Source organism: Dreissena polymorpha, chromosome 7 (genome assembly GCF_020536995.1).
Source record: "Dreissena polymorpha isolate Duluth1 chromosome 7, UMN_Dpol_1.0, whole genome shotgun sequence".
NCBI lineage: Eukaryota > Metazoa > Mollusca > Bivalvia > Myida > Dreissenidae > Dreissena > Dreissena polymorpha.
Genome location: NC_068361.1, coordinates 66,274,086 through 66,295,440, shown reverse-complemented (window position 1 = coordinate 66,295,440; position 21,355 = coordinate 66,274,086). Strand labels below are relative to the sequence as shown.

The 21,355-nt window shown below is 32.3% G+C and overlaps 3 protein-coding genes across 3 annotated transcripts in view; 2 read left to right on the top strand and 1 right to left on the bottom strand.

Moving 5' to 3' along the window:
• The window catches only part of LOC127837282 (sulfate transporter-like), a 385,236-nt gene that overhangs the window by 136,087 nt on the left and 227,794 nt on the right, over positions 1 to 21,355 (bottom strand). The window lies entirely within an intron of this gene.
• The window catches only part of LOC127837281 (beta-mannosidase-like), a 61,922-nt gene that overhangs the window by 34,843 nt on the left and 5,724 nt on the right, over positions 1 to 21,355 (top strand). The window lies entirely within an intron of this gene.
• On the top strand, positions 15,915 to 19,896 carry LOC127837285 (uncharacterized). The gene is made up of 2 exons (XM_052364203.1): positions 15,915 to 16,895; positions 17,379 to 19,896. The coding sequence occupies exon 2, from the start codon at positions 17,387 to 17,389 to the stop codon at positions 18,707 to 18,709; it is 1,323 nt and encodes a 440-aa protein (XP_052220163.1). The 5' UTR covers positions 15,915 to 16,895; positions 17,379 to 17,386; the 3' UTR covers positions 18,710 to 19,896.

Sequence of the window (21,355 nt, the reverse complement as noted above, 5' to 3'; positions counted from 1 at the left end):
TCTGTGAAAAGGCCCCTTTAAATCTAACATGATTGTTTATACATAATATGCCCTTTTTCCACAAAAAAATACATACATGTGTTTTCATGACGACAACACACTTAAATCATAATAACTTTTGTCAGGTTCATTAAGATTATTTGAGGAAATTACATTCAATAAAAATATTAAGCTAATCATGCAAAATGTATACCAAGAAAACAGGTTTGCTAACTTATGTATGAACATTTTACTACTTAAATGTGGTTTTACTGGGCCGAATGCAGAAATGATATGTTTGTCAAACGTCTCCTATATCACATATTTAAGGAGGCACATTTTACTGAACTGAACATCTGGGAATTTCTTGAATTACCATGACAACAGAGGGCTCTCTTTCCTTTTTTGTGAAGTAAAAGTAAGACGCTCAATTTATTTGGAAAAAAATCCCACAAATTTCAAAATTGTGAGAAATTTAGTCACAAACTCCTCAAAATTTTACCAACAATATTCACATACTTGTAGAAATTGTAAAATGATGATTTTTATGCATAGGTATAGTAAAATATTTTCATTGGCTGGACACTTTTGCTTTCGAAAAATAAAATCATACATCATATGAGCAACTAAATTCTGACAGGTTTAACTGTATCTTCAATGATCCATAGTCAATACATTTGACAAAAATTTAAATGTTTGTCTATGTGATTTCTGTTGTGTGGCTAGACACATTAGTTATACATTGAATTTTAGTTCTCGTGTGAGAAATGTAAGCCATATAATTTTTCCAAGTTTAAAACCTTTGTCGATAACAATTGTGCCATGTCACCAATCGTGATACATCGGCTATCTCGGATTCCTCCGTAAGATAGGCCTCGTGGCTAACGGTCGCCATATTGCCTTGTATTACTACTTTACTACCCAAAAGGTTGTCAGTCTATTGTTATGAGGCTGTATACGATGCGCGTTGAACTAGCGCCAAACTTTTTACCGAAACTTTGATATTAATAGCACTATTAACGTTCATTTGTGTTGCATTTTGACCTATTATCCAAGTGGTTTACTTTTCCATTATTATTTAATCACCTTATCATCCAATTTTTAAGATGAAATTACGGTGTTTACAAAACCAACCAAACCGAAAGTGAAACTAGATGCATTACGTTTCGCGATGTAAACATTAAATATTTGTTCAGTTTGAGGAAGCGAATCGATAATAGACGGTGGAATATGTATGCAATACAGACTATCATTGCCGATTGTAGTACTGGCTAAAAAATACCTTTTATGACAGGTCATGTATGGAACATTAATCAAAATAGTGACCATAAATCACTACAAATGTCTGGGTTGATCATTAATATAATTAATGCACGTTTCTGATCTAATTGCCTGTATCTAGTTGTAATTACCATGATATTGATAAAATTAAAACGTTTTTTTCATAAATTAACATTACATGTTTATTTTTATCATTTAGGTAATATATGATTGTATCATTATCATCATTAAATATTCTGAAAATAATCTAAATTATCATGATTACTTTAAAGTAGAATTTTTAAATTTTTCTCATTATTTTTAATGAATTTCCACATTTGTTTGATTCAAAATAAAATGTATTAATAAGGGTTTCAGTTTTTAATTTTTATCCAATTTTTAGTTCGATTAAATTTAAAGTACTAACTACATACATGTACGTGAAATGCTCTTGAGTTCGTTTCCTGGGCCTAGAACCAGTACTTGGGTGTCTCTTGGAGATTTGTTAAGAATGCTTCCAAACTGGGGATCAAACCAGTGACCTCCAGATCATTAGGTGGACACCACATCCATTACACATCAGCGACCTTTAATTAGTAAATTACTTTAGTATTGCAGCATTATATAATATAATGTTGCTACATATTTTTGGAAAATGATAAATGTGCAGTACTAAATAAATCTAAATGCATACAATTTTAATTGTGTATATTGTGTGATTATTAGTTACAAATTCACCTTTTACAGGTATATGAAAAGGATTATGAAAGACTGATAAACATAAAATTGACAACTCATCTCCCCAACGAAACTTTGTGTGTCTCATTCTCAGAACAAACCCATAGTCAGTGAGAAAACTACAATGTAAAAAGACCACTTGATTGTGACAATTATGGCTGACCAAGCAAATGTTATCATTTAAAATAAAGAAAACTTCCAGTTCAATATACATTTTATACCAATTATGACATTGACCATCACAGAAAATAATTATAAGGTTGATTTTCCCAAAATTGACTGTTACAATTGGATACTGTTTTAAGCTTCACTCTACTTTGTCTGAAAATTAAAGTCCTAAATGATGTAATAGAAACATACATATTTAATTTTTAGTTTTACAAGTTATATATATATATATATATATATATATATATATATATATATATATATATATATATATATATATATTATATCTTTTTATTGATGGTCAATCAATTTAAGTTTAACTAATATATATATACACACATTATATACATGTGTATGCTTTGATTTTTTTGTATTGAAGCCAAATTAATATCCCATTAGATAGATAGATGATATCACAGCAGTATTCCTAGATTGTCTGCAAGTACTGCAGAAATCATGGATTATTATTTTACTGAGTCAGCCTTAATCTTTATATTATAATTGTTAAAACAGATTAAGATGTGCATAATACAATTGAGAATGCATCAAGATTAAAAAATGGTACATGTATAAATTAATAAATTATCAATAAAAAACAGAAACTGTGCATTTTTTCAGTATTGTGTGAAAGGGTTTGAAGTAATTATGTGTTTTTGAAATATGATTTATGTGAATTTGAATAAATATATAAAATTAAGTGATTTTCTTAGACAAAACTGTTAATTACATACCAAAGTATTCAGAATGTATTATTGTAATATTCATTAGAATTATTTAGTACAAAAAGCACTTTTCCCTTGCATTTGTATTTATAGTAATTGCATATTTTATTATTCTGACAGCATTTATAAACTGTGTTCATGCAAGCATGAACACGGTTTCATTTTTTGAGTATTTAAACAAGAGGGCCATGATGGCCCTGTATCGCTCCACTGCTGAAAAAAAGGCTGAAACAAATTTCTCTGCATGTGCAAATACTTAAATATAGGCCCTATTTAAGCACATGTACACTTTTGTGACCTTCTGGGCTGGGTCAAATTTAACCCCAGGGGCATAATTTGAGCAAACTTTGTAGAGGACTACTATACCTCACTTCATACAAAATGTGGTAGCCCTAGGTCCTAGAGTTAAGGACAAGAATATTTTTAAAGTTTTCACAAAATAAGCAAGATATAAGCGTATATAATGTTCAATTTTGTGACCCGCGGGTCAGGATCAAATTTGACCCAAAGGGCATAATTTGAACAAACTTGGTAGAGGACTATACGATGTTATTGCATACCAAATTTGGTAGCCATAGTCCGAATGGTTTTCGACTAGAAGATTTTTAAAGATTTCACAAAATAGGCGCTTTATAAGCGTTTATTCAGTTTTGTGACCTCCTGGGGCAGGGTCAAAGTTGACCCCAGAGGCATTATTTGAACAAATTTGGAAGAGGTTTATTAGATGTCACTACATACCAAATTTGGTAGCCCTAGGCCCAATGGTTATGGACAACAAGATTTTTAAAGTTTTCACAAAATAGGCCTCATATAAGCATATGTTCAGTTTTGTGACCCCGGGCAGGGTCAAATTTGACCCAAGGGGCATAATTTGAACAAACTTGGTAGAGAACTATTACATGTCACTACATACCAAATTTGGTAGCCCTATGCCTTATGGTTAAGGACAAGAAGAGTTTTAAAATTTTCACAAAATAGGCACTATGTAAGCATATAATTGATTTTGTGGCCCCCGGGGCAGGGTCAAATTTAGCCCCTGGGGCATAATTTGAACAAACTAAGTAGAGGACTATACAATGTCACTACATACCAAATTGTGTAGCCCTATGCCTAATGGTTATGGACAAGATTTTTTTTTAAGTTTTCACAAAATAGGCATTATATAAGCATATGTTCAATTTTGTGACCCCCGGGGCAGGGTCAAATTTGACCCTAGGGGCATAAGTTGAACAAATTTGAAAGAGGATCACCCCAGGAACATTCCTAAGAAATTTCATCAGAATTGGATCAGTAGTTTAGGAGATGTTTAAAGGAATAGTTAATGCACAGACGCACGATGGACACAGGACCTATGGCCAGTGGAGCTAAAAACCAAATTAAACATTTAGTTTTGATGTAAAATCAGTTTTTATATGCAAGTGTCTATTTCACTTATAAATTAAAACAGCATATTTTACATTATTGAAAAGATTATTGCAAGCTTGATGTCATATTTCAACATTGCATAGTGTAGTTAATTGAACATTGTATCATACCATATGGGCAGCTATATTTTTTAATTTATGTATGTTGTATTATACAAAATGAATTATTTCTACCACAAGTAGACCATATAAGGCCTACTGCTATTAAATAGGCACTGGTATGAATTTGACACTGTTTTTGATGCTCATACAAAGCTTTAATTATTACTTCACTTTAGTATATTAAATATTTTTAAGTTTTTGTTCAACATTTTTTTGCAAAAGAGTGTCTTAATGCATTTGAAAATATACTTAAAACAAACTAAAAATGTATTTTAACATACCTTTTTCCTGGTAAAGTGTATTTGGGATGATAAAAAATACACTTGAAGAGTATTAATGCTGGAAAAATGCAGAAAAAAATACATTTGTTTCTGTTAGAAGTGTGTCTGGTCTGCATTTTTAAGTGTATTAAATGCACATCAAATGCAGATAAATACAATGCCAATACTGTTACATGTATTGTAATGGACATAAAATGCACTTGTTCTTGTAATTAAATGCTTTAGTGAATAGAAATAACCTTTTATAACGTTTTAACAATTAAAAATACCGTTTTATATAAATTTTCTTTTGAAATGTGACACTTAATTGATTTTTGCACCACTAGTAAGAGATATAATTTGTGCTCACAATGCTTTATCATTACACTATATAATATCATTTGTTGTATGAAAATTACCCATAAAATTCATGTGAAAGCTCAAGAGATCAATAGCAGCGTGCTATGCCCTGCTCCTTTTTACATGACTTGATGGTATTTAGTCCCCAATTCTACATGGCCAAGGGCAAATTAATGTGCAGATTTGACAAATAAGTCATAACTGGGATCCAATAGGCAGACTTTCATATAACTTGTATTTAATTTAAATCATGATCTGAATTGCTCTTTGGCAAATCTTCGTTGGTCACAGTATTCAACTGAATTTTGTTCACGTTGTAGTGATTATATTTTCAAATTATCAATATTTATCAGACAACATCTTTCTTCAAAAGTTTAACATGATTGCTTGGTTAATTTAGAAACAAGATCAATGCATCATAACATAAAATGAAAAAATGTGTAATAGTAAAAATGGCAGCAAAAAAGCACTAGATTATCTGCCTTAAATCTGATACGTTATGTTGATGTATTGGAATTTCTCATAAATAATGTGTTCCAGAGTTGTATAATTGTATAGTCGCATGCATGAGTGTTGTCAATGTCACAATTCCAATTAAAGCCTATAATTTACTAAAACAATTTGAAGTTTGATGTGTGTTTTTTTCAAGATCTGTTATATATAATTATATATATATATATATATATATATATATATATATATATATATATATATATATATATATATATATATATATATTATTGAAAAGTTAACATGCAATAAGTTTACTGTAATTAAGTGACAAATAGTTTTACTGATTTGGTTGGATGCATATATGCAGATATATCATGGTTTGTGCAGAGGACAGTAGCAGAAACAAGAGCTGTCTCCGTAGGATGACATACGCCCCCAATAAACGCTTTGATAGAAGTTATGAGCATTTTTCCAAACCTAAACGCCGACCCTAAGTTCAAGGTCAAAGGGGTCAAAATTTGTGTGTGTATGGGAAGGCCTTGTCCATATACACATGCATACCAAATATGAATGTTACATCTGAAGCGACATAGAAGTTATGAGCATTTTTTCGAAACCTAAATGCAAAGTGTGACGGATAGACAGAGGGACAGTGCGATCACTATATGCCCTCCTTTGGGAGCATAAAAATGTGTTTCATATTGTTTTGGTAAATTAGTAATGTAGTTAAAAGAACAGAATCATCAATTATAAAGTTATTGATTATAAAGTGTTGCTGGCATATTTAATGCATTCATCTAGCTATAAGAAGGTCCCTGTTTTATCCCCACTGGCACTGAGCGAGGGTTCTCAAAATCTTTAAACAATATGAATAAGTACATATAGGGTCGAGAAAGCCTTGTTGATATGGGGGCTAAACACCTGAAATCAAAGCGACCCAGGTTAAAGGCCGAGGCCAAATAAATAAACAAGAAGCCGCATTAGCCTGCTATACTCTGAACAAGTATTGTTTCTTCTCAGAAAACTGGCTTAAGTGTCTTACTAAGCTTTAGACTTTGAGTTTCAGTGCAATCTATCTAAAATAAATTGGTTAAATTTAATAATAATTTGTAAAAAATAAACATTCTGCACAAATTCAATTATTTACTTTACCTGTGTGCATGAATCATTTCAGTCTTGATGGTTAGTGAACTATGTCAAAAGCACCATAGCTATGAAACACTTGTATTTTGAATATTGCAATGTTCCACAGAAATGATTCTGATGATAATTCTACACGATAGTGACATGAAAAATGATGAATTATTAGATATTTCTAAATTCCATTTCCACCAACAATTCGGTTATTCCACTACCAGTTCACATGCTTCGTACACAGTTGAAAATAACACTATTCCACTCAACAACCGTAACACGTGTACTTAATTTTTCAACTTTTCGCAATAAAAAATTGTCTTCTACTGTTATTGTTGTTGTTGTACTTTTGAAAGTAGTTCGAAAGATGGCGACTATTAACCCAGAGATTGATTTATGAAATAAATCGTCTGCTGATCCAGAGTGCCATGTCACATGCGCATAGGATTCCCTATAAATCATACATATTAAAAATATTTGACATTAAAATGCATTTCATGAAAATGCAATTTAATCTATTTGAAAAGAAATTATTCCAGCTTTAAAGAATATTTACACATATAAACGGATAAGAATACAAAAATCTACTCCAAATTGCTGCCTTTGCCTCGCTCTCTGCCAGTACTACATTACTCAAGTGTTTTCACTTTCGTCACATGATCTTTCTGATTCAAGGTATTTCCGTTGTAAAAGTGCATGCTTAAATCTTACTGCGATATCTTTAAAGTGACTCCTCATTCAAACAAATCTGGATCCCCATGCTGACTTTTTAAACAAAGAATCTCAAGTTTAACTATACAATTTACAGACGGTCCAATGCACTGGTGTGGTTTTTTAGCCGAACTAACGTTACAACACTGGTTCCACAAGTTTCATACTTGTAATTCCTTAACAACAAGCAAATTCGTTGAATTGATACCCCCTTCTCCTCATTGATATATATAGACACCTATGAAGTTTCATGTTAAAAAAAACTTAAATAGTGTCTGAGATATAGCTCTAAAAAGTTTGTGAAAGACAGACGGATGAATTGTACTTTTGAATGTAAAATGTCTGTTAAATGTCAAACAACTTACAAAGGCTGGTTTTGTAAAATATTGTGGATATGTTAGATTTGTGAAATGCTTGCATCAAAACTGTGAGATGGTTGACCCAGGCCACACGCAAAAAAGGGAAAAAACCTACAACATTTACAGGTTTTGATAGCAGAATAACTCCATAATGTATTGCAGTATAACCACATGATTTGTCGCAAAATAACCTTTAATTTCAAACTCTGTCTACATAAAATGGGTAAAGGTGGTGGAAGAATGATAATTAATTAAAGCAAAGTTAAAAATGATTTTGTAAATTGCAGTGGAATTGTAAACTTGTTAAAATCCACTTTTTACTTTTGAACCAAAAATGTTTGCTCATGCCATTTTAATAAGGCAAAAGGAAATTATTGTTTATATTGAGGTATAAAAACAATTGAAAACAAATGAAAAAAAAATTATGCAGAAATATGCAAGAACTATACTGCCATAGATGATCTAGGAGATAACATAGCACATGTATGTATTCTATATGATTTAATATATACATGTCAGTCAATTATAAATAATTTGCAAAGTATCTTGTGGAGCTTGCTTAAAATTGTATAATAAGTGTACGAACTGAATGTTCTAAAAACAAACCTCTTTAACCCTTGGTGGGTTTTCATACTCAAAATACTTTTCCAAGTATATAATCACAAAGATGGTATTGTTAAGTTGAGTGTGTCTTTCAAAAATCACTAAGTTTCAATTAAACATTTCTCATTATGAATAAAATCTTCCTTGTTGAGGAGAACACTTCCAGTTATTAACTAGTGGTTGAAGCATGCATTCATGACTCTGTATTGAACCACTTGAGAACAATCTACCATTCATCCTCCTCCAGTCTGAATGTTAAATTATTTAAAGTGTTTTTGGAAGAGAGCATAACAAAATTGCCAACTAAAATGTTTTTTTATAGATTAAACAATGTCTAGCATTAATATTTCATGAACAGTAAATTGTGGCCTTCAATTGTTCGCGTAAAATCTACTAAAAATTACATGGAAGGCAGATTGTTTGCGTGGCATCTACTAATGTTGACATGGGAGGACGATGCAAATAGTTTTAGATTTAGAAGTATTAACATTGTTTCATTAAATTAAACGCTTGCATTTTTTCGGCTACTTCCGTTTGCATAGTTTTGCTACTGACGTTTGCCATTCCTAAACGTACTACTGACGTTTGTCATATTTGTTTTCACTCTTTAAAGGTTTATTTAATATCTGGTAGATATTTTTGTTTGTTTATGCATAGACATATGTAATATATTTTCGTCCGGTAAAGCATAGACAGTTCTGTGATCGTTAATTTTCGAGAACACTGACTCTTTGTAATTTTACTACTGACGTTTGCTTCTTAAATGGAAATTTGCGCCGAAGTGTTCTCGAGAACCAGAGCAACACACAAAACGCGTGATATACCGATCGAAAGCTACATGCATGCCATATTGCCTGCATTAGGTCGTATGAAAGTCAGAGGATGATCAGCAAAGATATTGGGAAAAAACGTACTTTGCGCGGCTGTTTGTTGTCATAAAATGACTACTGACGTTGACTTTTGTGGTTACGTGACAGTTTTTGTTCATTCACAGTATATTAAGCGCCTTTTGTCTTACATGACCAGCGACCGCTGATTTCCGTCTATCTTGATGACATATCCTGGATTAAGCGACCACTTGGGGGTAAAATTGGAAAATCTGTTGACTGTCATGTAAACTTGATCGCCGTGTTATTCATAGTTTGTTGTTATCAAATAAAAGTCGCTTCCTTTTGTGAAGCCATTAAATTTATTTCTCGCAAGTATGTTTTACCCTATTGTGATTGCTTGTGTTCATGATGGTGTTTCGTATACTTCAGTAACGTACAATCTATACGTTATCGCGGGGTTTGCATTTGGCGGTACCCGCTAAATATACGTTGTGTAGCAGTTAAAAGTGTACAATATTTAAAATTTATAGTTATTAAACACTTTATTATTATGATTAAATTTGCTAATAATAAATATATATACTAGTTTCTATTAATCCATTTCGAACAAATATGTTAAAATATGTTATTAAAGCAACTGTTATAAGTATATTTAAACTTTAAAATTTGGCTGAAATGACTGCTCAATATGCCAAGATATGACATGTATTGGAGGTATCATAAATTTTGTTAAATGACCAGACACTGGTCTGCCACATGTGGTTTATGCAGGGACATTAGGCAAGTATAGGTCCCTGGGTTTATGACACCATATTTTCTTTGTAATTGTCTGGACAGTATCCGATCATAAAGAGATAATCGGTTTGTGATGAACAAATGTGCAATTAAACATCGGGTTAAAATGCTGAAACAAAGAGTGTCCAAATTGGTGTGAACAATTAAATAAAAATAATTACATTTAATAAGAGAACTTATTTAATGTGTAACAAGGTAGGTTTTAATAGACATATAAAGGTTCAAATCAGTTACTTTATGTTTCGTACATAACATAGATCAATTTGTTGTTCGTTTTCATCATTATTTGTGTTCGTTCATTAAGTTAATTTTTTTCTTAAAGAATGTCAATTTATGAGAATTTATACAAAAAATGGTCGCGAAGATGAGCCATGTAGAGAAATTTGTGTGGTAACCCCGTACCGAGCTTGTATATTGTGTTACACTCCCGAGTTCGTTGCTAGTAAAAACTAATATTAACAATATAATCGTTCCAAAAATGCATTTCATTGCATGCTAATGTTTTATTAAAAGATAAAATAAGATGTGTTTTAGTGCATGATTATTAATAAAAACGATGATTATGTCAACCTTCTCTATATGCGCTTATGAATTCAACCTCTTTTTGCCAACCAGTGGGCGGAGTCTAAACTTTGCAGGTGCGCGTGACGTCACGCGTTTACTCGTCTATAGGAGGTTTTGGCCGTCAAAACTGCGGCCATTCTGCTATTGTTTGCATGTGATGAACCGCAACGTGATTTGGTAACAATCATATTCGCGACCCTTTTGAAGAACAAAAAATACTCAGAAATTGAAATTCTTTCAGATTAAATTGAATCCAATGAACGAACACAAATAAGGACGAAAACAAACAACAAATTGATTGAATTTATGTAATCAACATGTAGAAACTGATTTGAACCTATTTGTCTATAAAAACTGGGCGACCACGAATTACCCAAATCTACCCAAATCTTCCCAAATTGACCCAAATGTACCCAAATCTACATAAATCTTTGTAAAAATAATTATTTTACGTCATGTTTGTGTGATGGGCTTTATTGTTTTGTTTAATGCTTCATCTTTACGCGTGACAATTTTATTTCCAAATAAAATTACTTTTAATAAATATAGGTTACACACCACTTACAAATTGATTTCTGTTCTGGCCACTAGGACCCAATATCCGATACCCAATATATTTTGGTCATAAATGTTGTCGTTGTATTATATGTTACCGTCCTGAAGATTTGTTTCACATTTTAAAGTTCACTTGTTTGTTGCCATACTTAACATTTTCCACAATAAACTCGAACTGTCTGCCTACATGTATTCAACTACCCAAATCTACCAACATCTTAAATTATCTTCCCGTCATTGACCCAAAACTACACAAAATTTATACAAATAATTATTTTATATAACGTTTGTGAGATGGGCACTATTGTTTTTTTAATTCTCTATCTTTACTCGGCACGATATGTTATTTTCCACATGCAGGTGGTAAGCGTGTTTCTATGATATCTTGTTACATATACATGTGTATATTTAATTTTTTTTTTCAGAAAAGTTAGTTGTTCGTTATAATATGATTATTTATCATTCAAAATAATGTTTTCACTCATTAATATCATAGCCACACGCTATCCACCTGTGTAATTCCCCCAATAAACATCCAATATAGGTTACACACCACTTCGCTAATTGATTTATGTTCGGGCTACCCAATAAATTGTGGTCATACATGTAATCGATGTTGTATAAGTTATTGTCCTTTAGATCAAACGTGTTTTACATTTTTAAGTTTATTTGTTTGTTGCCGTATTCAATAGTTTTAACAATCAACTCAAACTGTTTATCGTGGACGACTAAAAATGTGCCATCCATCTGTTATGTATGTTTGTCAGTTCGTCCACTATCCACTTATACATAAATACTTATTCAAGTTGAAACTTGGTATACATCGTGAAATTATTCGTCTTTGATTTTTACCGATGGTTGAGGTAAAATTTACAGTAAATAATACAAAAGCAAAACTGAGTAAATGCCATCAGCTTACAAACGTGCATTAGATATTGTCATGAAACTTGGCGCTCCGGGCTATTTATTTCAATCTTCCATTTAAACTTATTCAAGCAACCCATCATACCTTCCACAACCCCAATTCGTAAAATTGCATAGTAACTTGTAAATAATATTGTAGAAAAACGCACCATATACGACAGTACTATTCACTTGTAAAACTGGTATGATCAAATTTCTCAAAATATGTATACATGACAATGCTAAGTCTTTGTCTTGTTACAACCGGTTTTACTTATTACATCATTATTTTTTATTATCGTAAACACTGAAAAGTTTGAGAGCTGTTCGTGGAATGTGATTACGTGAGCAGGATGTATCAACAGTTTGTCACGTGGTCAATCGTAAAATCACGTAGTCCACACTACCAAGAAACAATTCTTTTAAAATAAACTACCTTGAACTTCATAAGTCTTAAATATGCGAAAACATATCGAATGTATGACCTAAGTTTTAATTTACTAGCGCTGTTCGTGGAATGTAATTATATCAGCAGGATGTCTCCAAAATGTAGGCCGTAGTAAAATATCATGCAACAAAGGAAATCTCAATACCAAGAATTCATATTTAAATAAGGGTTTGTGTCTTATATTAGGCACAATATCGACATGAGATAAATGTATTTTCCATCACATCTCTTCCAAATACTACTTTTAACCCGGTTAGCTAAAGGCATGAGACGTTCTTCATATTTGTTTACAACGTTAGTGGGACCAATGTAAGAAAATGACAAAAAACAAACCTATTTGAAAACAACACCATTAGTTTAATTAAATAATGCGGAATTAATAACACAAGTGAAAAAAAAGATAAAGAGCACACGACTGTGTTTGTATGTAGATAATGTATAACTTTTAAAGTAAACATATTTTGTTATTTTAATTGTTAAACAATTGCAATAACAATATACGCAATAGAACACAAATTATTTCGAAACCTATCGTCTCATTGAAAATTTAAACAGAAAGGGGAACACATACTTTACTGATTTAAAGTTTTTGTTTGAAATTCTAAATTGAAATTATTTTCCTCCAAGAGATCGAAAGTAAGGTTTTTTGCGCGACTTTGCTTTATGTTTGTTGATTGGGCATGCATGAAGTATAAACTTTTCTTTCTTGAATAGAGGTCGGACGTCTTGTGAATATTTAAATACTTTACTTCATTGATGGCTTTATATATTAGTCGATTATGGACTTGACCCATGTACACATATAACGAGCAATACACGGCAACTGCTGATACTTTAAGAGTTACAGTAATTCATCATAAAAAGACTCCTGTATTGCAAGAAAATTTGTAAATCGTCTTGTTTAAATGAAACATGTGTTTTTCGGAAATTGTTCAAGTATTCATATGGAATAAATGCACATAACATAAACCATATTTAAAATGTATTTTTCCAATAGCTACAAACGCAAACATGCGAGTGTTTGATTTTTCATAAGTTACGCCACTGGAACATTCCGCGTATATTTTTTCTACATCTTATTCAAATAACATTTTCTTATTACCGCTAAATATGCTTTTCTTCAAATAGTGGGGATCGAGTAGAATAAGTTTGATTTTTCGATTAATGTGACTAAAGCTGTCGGTTAAATGAGACCTTCAAATGACAAATTTCGTGCACCGCAATCACATTTAACTGTTTAATTTTGTAGTTAACAGTTAATGTGTTTAGTAAACCGAAAACGTGCCTATATCGCGGGCTGATTCTATCCCTTCAGATAATTGTAATACTTGGTAAGGTTGTCAATGACATATGTTCAGATCGTCTGGCCGAAAACGGAGACCTTCATGAAATATAAAGTTATCCCACCGATGTAAATATGAAAATTGTATTGGGTACTTATTTTATTATAGTATTTATTCATATACTTAAAACTATCAAGCACTGAGATCTTATAAAGCAACGCGCGCTCATGTAAGTATACCTCTTATGACAAATCAATACCGAAAAACAAAAAAAGAAGATGATTGCTGAATGCCCACCGTTATGATTGAGTTTATTTCAATCACAGTTTGCATAGTTTGTTTATTAGTCCACTACCGCTGAAACCGGGGGAGGGCGGGGGGGCATGTTGGTTTGCGCTCTGTACATCAATCCGTCACACTTTTCTGTTTTAATAAATGTGCCATTTCGGTCTACGCTAAACGCCCCTATCCGCCCGATCTAAAGTTAAATTTGTACGACTTTACCATACGAATGTTACCAATTATCGAAACTTAACCCCTGTCTGTAACAACAATTGTGCTCGTTCGTTGTTAATGTTTTTAATTGTCCGGCAATTGATTCCCGGCATCATTATGGCATGTTGTTTTATTGGCCGACATCGTTTATTTACATTATATTGCGCGTTTAAGATCAAAGTTGTAAGATAAAGTCCTTGAACAATTAATTCATAAAAAAGTTTCATGTTATTCTTTTATTGAAATTTTACTGGTCATCTGATTTTTTTCAGTACTTACATATTACAGTTCGCTTATGATAATGGCACTGCGCTTTCGGTACGCGGTTATTGGCTTTTCTGTGTTCTTAACGTACCTTGATTAAGCTCTATCTTCCTTCTTTTTAGACATTAGTTGGTCTTTTCGACACAATTCTATAGCAACCACAGGAAGCAATATATATTTGTCTCCAAATTTATAACACAAGTAGCTTTGATTAGTTTTAATTGGTGTAGATTTGGGAAGATTAATTAGTAAGTGGTGTGTAACCTATATTTGATTTTAAGTATTTTTATTGGGAAATTACATATTGTCGAGAGAAGAATGAAGCATTAAACATGTAGATTTGGGTAAATTTGGGGTAGATTTGGGTAAATTTGAGTAGATTAGGGAAGATTTGGGTAGATTTGGGTAATTCGTGCCGCCGATAAAAACTTACCTTGTTACAGATTAACTACATCTTCTTGATTTTATTAAATTGTTCACACCAGTTTTAACACTCTTTGTTTCAGCATTTTTAATCCAGTGTTTAATTGCCCCTTTGTTTATCACAAACCGATTATCTCGATATGATCGGATACTGCCCAGACAATTACTAAGAAAACAGTGTGTAATAAACCCAGGGACCTATACATGTATGACTCTGTATGGGGTCTCTGCATAAACCACATGTGTCTGGTTATTAAACACAATTTATGAAACCTCCATGTCATCGTTTCGCATATTAAGTCAAAAACTTAACAGTTGCTTTAATAAAATATTTGAACATATTTAAAAAATAGACATTTGTCCAAAATGGATTAACAGCTAGGAACTATTAAGTATATATATATTAGCCAGTTTAAACATAACAATAAAGTGTTTAATAACTATACATTTAAAATATTTCACAAATTTACTGCTACACAATTAACGTATTTAACGGGTACCTGCAAATGTAAACTCTGCTCAGGGATGTATAATAGCTGTCTTTTATACATCCCTGCTCTGCTATAATGTGTAAAGATCGTGCGTTACTGCAGTGTTCGAAACATCATCATGAAAACAAGCAATCGCGTTTGGTCATTATAGGGATATAAAATACTTGCGTAAAATAAATTAAATGTGTAGATTTATGGTATCATAAAATGCTAGATTTGTATCGCTCATTATCACTAGAGAAGAGTTTTCAATATACATGTACATGCAAACCCAGTTCAGTTTGCAAAATATGCAGGTGTTTTTTTAATTGGAATGCTTAAATTTATTAATATTTTCATTCAATGTAAATTTACGAAACGAAAATTCATTCAATGTAAAAGAAAATTCAAACTCCATTTGAAGATTGAAATGTATTGAGCTATTTAAGGGCTTTGTTTTATAACTGATTCAATACACCCCTTACACTAAATTTCAATCTCTGATGAAAAATAACACTATCGCATCCACACCACTTATAATAATATTCAAATTATTAATATATGTTTTATAATTTTTGAAATATCATTCATTAAAGTCTTACTTAAAAAATAATACGGGTATTTATAGTTTTGTTTTGTGAAATTGTTAATATTAAGTCTTCCGACGACCTTTACTCTGATACAATGTAATTGGCCGCGATCGAGAAGTTGACGGCCAATCTATTTTTAGTACGGAAAACCCCTCGTGTGACGTCACACAAAAACGTCCTTTAACAAAACTCTCACGCCGATAAACTTTACTTCCTTTGCCTATCAAAATGCTTAACCAATCGTTAAGCGTTAACGGTTAAGTGCACTGTGATTGAATATGTGATTAACACATGTTTAATTTTAAGGTTATGCATGCGCAATTAATTTCCTTCTATATTACATATAAAACAGTTGAAGTTCGATACCAATTTTTACCATGATCAAGCGCATACCCACTATATCATCATACATCATTGGAAAGATAAATGCATAATCTTTTGAAAAAAATGCATGTCATTAAATTCTATGTGTGCTTACTCAAAATATTTACCTTAGAATAGGCAAACCGGTTTTGACAGCTGTGCAGACAACCATTTTGGGCTCAAATAGTATGACATACTTTCAAAGCCGGGAACCATCAAGACAAAAAGTAGAGCACAAAATGGCTTATTTTCTTATTGCTTACAAATATACCTTCAAGTTGATACCAAAACTAACCATTTGCAATGTATTTTACAAATCCTAGGCAGCATGCACTCAACAATGAGTGCTAAGTATCAAACTGACTGCATGTAACCCTAAAAACAGGATGTAACCCTAAAAACAGGAGGTCCGGTTTCGGGTTATGTGAACTTAATTACTCGGAAACATTAAATACAAGTGCCTTTCAAAAGGCTTTTCCGCGAAAGGAAGTTATGATATACAACAACAACAGCAACAACCTATACAAACTTCCCGTGCATTTCCAAATAAAAGGCGAAAGTTTACGAAACTCTTACACATTCATCGTCAATAACGGACACATTGTTTTGTTGGATTATTACAAGTTGTCAAGTTGCAAGGTAATTGTGTTTTTCTAATATGTTTTTCTACACTTATATGAAGAATATTTAATAATGTCCGTATAAGTTCTTATTTCACCTCCCCATGCCAATATATTTTCGTCTGCCTTTCGGATATATTCATTTACACAAGTGGTTTAAAAAATGAAAGTGCAGATATGTTTGTTTTGTTTTGTTTTAATTAGGTGCACATTTCTTTGATGTAAATTTAAAAAGACAATCATGAAAAAGAACATTTTAAATGAAGCACTACAATTACATTCCAAACCTTATCAGCTTTAAAAAAAAAGTAATAAAAAAATAATCCCAATTTTTAATCAATATTTCTCTGGGTATGCAAGAGGGAACATCATAGTACCTGAAATTTAAATAAATTGCTCCTATTGGGAAATCACTATTTTATAATAAAATTAAGAGTTTCAACCTTTTTGCGCGGATTATGCGTTGTACTCAGCATAACAGAATAAATTCATTTTGTTCTAGACGCAGTTATGAACACGTCTGTGATGGAATCTGTTGATACTTTTGAACCGGACAACTTTCTGGAATGCCAGATAGCACCCTGGATTTGGCGCATTGTTCCGGGATTTTGCATCTGTGTTGGGACGATTGGCAATCTGCTGAACGTCATCATACTGAAACGACTGAATCTACGACGATTCCCCAGGAATATATTGCTAGTGTTTCTTGCAGTGAGCGACACAACGTTTCTTTGGACGTTGGCTCTTCAATACGTCCTATTGGCGTTAAACGGGTACAGCTTTCTCGATAATAGCGACTTTCTCTGTAGGACAACTGGCTTCGTTGGGTACACAGCTGGAGCCTTCTCTTCGTGGGTAATAGTTCTTCTGACTATGGAAAGAACGTTGGCGGTAAGGGCTCCAGTGTTTTCGCGAAACAAGCTAACCTTCAAGAATTGTATTTTAGCATGCGGCGTGACACTGACCGTCATTGCGGTACTCAATTGCCACCTTCTTTACGGTTTCGACTATAAGGATTATGCCAAGGGTGAACAAGTTAGTGCTGAATACCATGGTGTTGCTTTAATGGCAGCGAGTAACTGTTCCTTTGTGTCAACGTGGTACATGAAGTTTTATGTCGCCGATTGGAATATCATTACAATAACGTTGTATTGTGTTATACCTATTGTTATTACTATTCTTGGAAATATAAATATAGCGATGGTAATAGTTTCACAAAGACGACAAAGGGCTAATTTTCGTACTACTAAGAACAAGGTACCGGATTGCGATTTTACCATGACTTCAATCGCAGGTATTTCGTCAACTGATTTGAACGACGCAAACCTCAAGGCGCAAAATACGAACAGTGCAATGGTAGGTACAATTAATTCAGAAAAATACGAAAACCAACGTATAACGGACATTTCCACGTCGCATACGAAACCAACAAGAGACTGTTCTGTAAATGAACATGATTTATCAATAACCAAATCAGATTGTAAGAAGAAGACACGGCAAAAATCCCAAAGACAATTTCAGAAGCATATGGCTGGTAAGGACAAAAGAGGCCAACACGCAACGCGACTTTTGTTTTGTATCTGCACTTGTTGGATACTTACATTCATCCCGTTTGCCGTTTTACAAGTTATCCGAAGAAATATTGATATTGATGTACCACCCAAAACGGCTTGCATTCTTGAGCTTACAAGAGCGGTCACACATTCACTGTTGTATTTCAATTTTGCATTGAACTTTTTCTTTTACTTCGTTTCCGGAACGCTGTTCAAAAACGAATGGAAGAAAATGGTTCTCCAGACGAGACAAGCATTAAAGAGACTTCACACATGTTAACATTGAGACTGGACTAAACATTAGCCGCGTCACGCGAAAATGGGTCTCTGGCAATTGCAGTTACACACCAACTTGCAGAATCGAAGTCTGGACAGTAGCTACGATGTCAGTGATAAATAAAAGGCCCGGGCGTAGAGGATTAATTCCACGTCATTTGTGATTGTTCATACTACCTTTTCCTACAACAAAAATACATTAAACGCAGTAACTACATTACTCCATCTGTTAGTTAGTTCAATAGTTTATTGACATCAACACGTAAATTTGAAAATATTAATGTAAATAAATATGTAAAGGAACCATTAACTATTCGAAATTATAATTTCAAAATGACTTATTTATTTTTGGAATTGATATTGTACTGTACTACCCTTGGCATATGTCTATGTATCAATTATCAGTATTTGATATTATGTGCAATAATTGATTTCTTTGTTTTTTATTTTTGTTCAAATTATATCATATAAGCAATAGTTAATGAAAAGTAATAGTTTATCTTTTCTGTTTTTAAAATTATCGTATTTCTTCACAAACACACACACATTCTTTATTTGTATTTATCTGTCAGTTAACCCCTTGTTTATTCTCCTTGTAATAGTGTATATGAGTTTCTTGTGTTTAAAAAAAAATAAAAATAATAAGTATGTATATATATGCATATACGTGGTATGTAGTTGTTTTTCATGTGCTTAAATATGCTTTTTTATACTCTCTTGTGTATGTGTATATATGTGCTATTTATTTGTTGTACTATGGAGTTTTTGTGCATGTGTTTGTATATGCTTTTAAACATGAATTGTGTGCTATACTTGTTTTAATAGCTTAAATTTTAATATAGGTCTGCAATGCTTTGTTTGTACAACTTAAAAGTGTGTAACATATGTTTTAATTATGAACTATGCAAAAACAGCTCCAATATAGTTTTTAGGTATATTTCCCTTTGTCGTATTCGTGTGTAACTTACAAAATATTATACTTTTAATGAACATTTTTACTTAATTTTGTGTTTTATATGCTTTAAATATGTCCTTGTACTATAAATGCTTTTATAATATGCTTAATCTTCCTTTCTTTCAGCTCAATATACACTTGCTATATACATATACAATTGTTTTGTCGGGAAATAGCTCATGAGCTTATGTTTATTTTATTCACATCCGACGTTAAATAAAGATTCTTGTATCTTGTATCTTGTTCACACACGCGCACGCACGCATGCAAGCCTGCACGCACGCACGAACGCACGCGCGTTATTGATTTGGTTACCATTATTATATATTGATACGTGAAATTGCTTCATTGCTGTATTTATAATTGTGTGCATTAAAGACAATGTTCAAATTTGTGAGTGTTAATAAACTGCGTGTTCTGTTCTGGTCTGCTTGTCACTCACTATTCGATAAAAAAGCAACATGCATGGACCCACACATTAACAAAGACAAAGAAACGATTATCTATGTTTTAAATATAGTTTATATATCAATAATACATATATATTTATTTAATTAATTAATTTATTTATTTATGTTTATTTTTGTCCCTTTAATGTACTTGTCAAATATTTCATGGGTAAAGATTTTGAGAAAGGAATTAGATTTTCTCTCCAGCAAGCGTATGATAACTCGGCTACATAAGTTTATTTTTCATAAGACTGAGTTGTCGCGATGAATAAAATTTATAATCAAAGCGCTGGAGGCACAGAAGTTGTTCGCTATTGCATAATCTTAAACGAAACTTATTTTTCAAAATTATCTTATAGCTTTTTAAATCACAAGTTTGAACTGAACACAACACATTCAGATTTATAAAGAGTGTGTCTTAACGCACAGAACGAGATGCGTGTGCACTGTTTAGCATATGTATATTAAAGAAATAACTTAAACACAATAACAAAAACTTGTCTCTTTTTAAGACGGTGTAGAACGAAAGCATTAAAAATATGATGAAAATGGTAAAATGATAACCAGTTAATATAAAATTAAATTTGCAATCACCATCATATTAAATCAATATTGTGGGACTATCGAATACCTATCACACTAAGAATATATTTCATGATGGAAATTCCCTTTTCAAAACTTTTTTGACACCATATACAATTCAAAATAAACAATATGGTGATTAATGAAAATAACAAAATAAATAAATCTGCGAGCAGTACTTTTTACTCACGAATTAGGTAGTCATAAAGACAGCGCTGTTGACCCGTACTTTGTTGTTTATGCATTACTTGTTACCCTAGTAGTTCACACGGTGTCAACCAGTCAGTCTCTGACCTTAACATCAATATAAAACACTCAAGCGATTTTTCGGCATAGCTGTTTTACCCAGCTTTTCACCTTAAATGACCTCTACATAACGCCAACAGGAACGAATTAATACATTCGAATATTTTATAGGCTGATTCGAGAGAAATCCCCTGAATTTGGCTGCATCACTGTGTCTGTGCACAGCGTAAAGGATGTGACACTGTCAGAGTACGGAATTTCGGACTACTCTCTGCATGTTCAAACGACACATAGACACAAATTGTGATCCTGTTACAATGACGCGTTAAAATCCATCTCGCAGAATTTCTGGTTCTGTACTCGGTCACTAAATTTTCAAAAGAAGACATAATTGATTATCGATAAACACAGTTTTGCT

Coding starts and splice junctions, on each gene's coding strand:
- LOC127837285 (XM_052364203.1), top strand. CDS start 17,387: ATGAACACGTCTGTGATGGAATCTGTTGATACTTTTGAACCGGACAAC.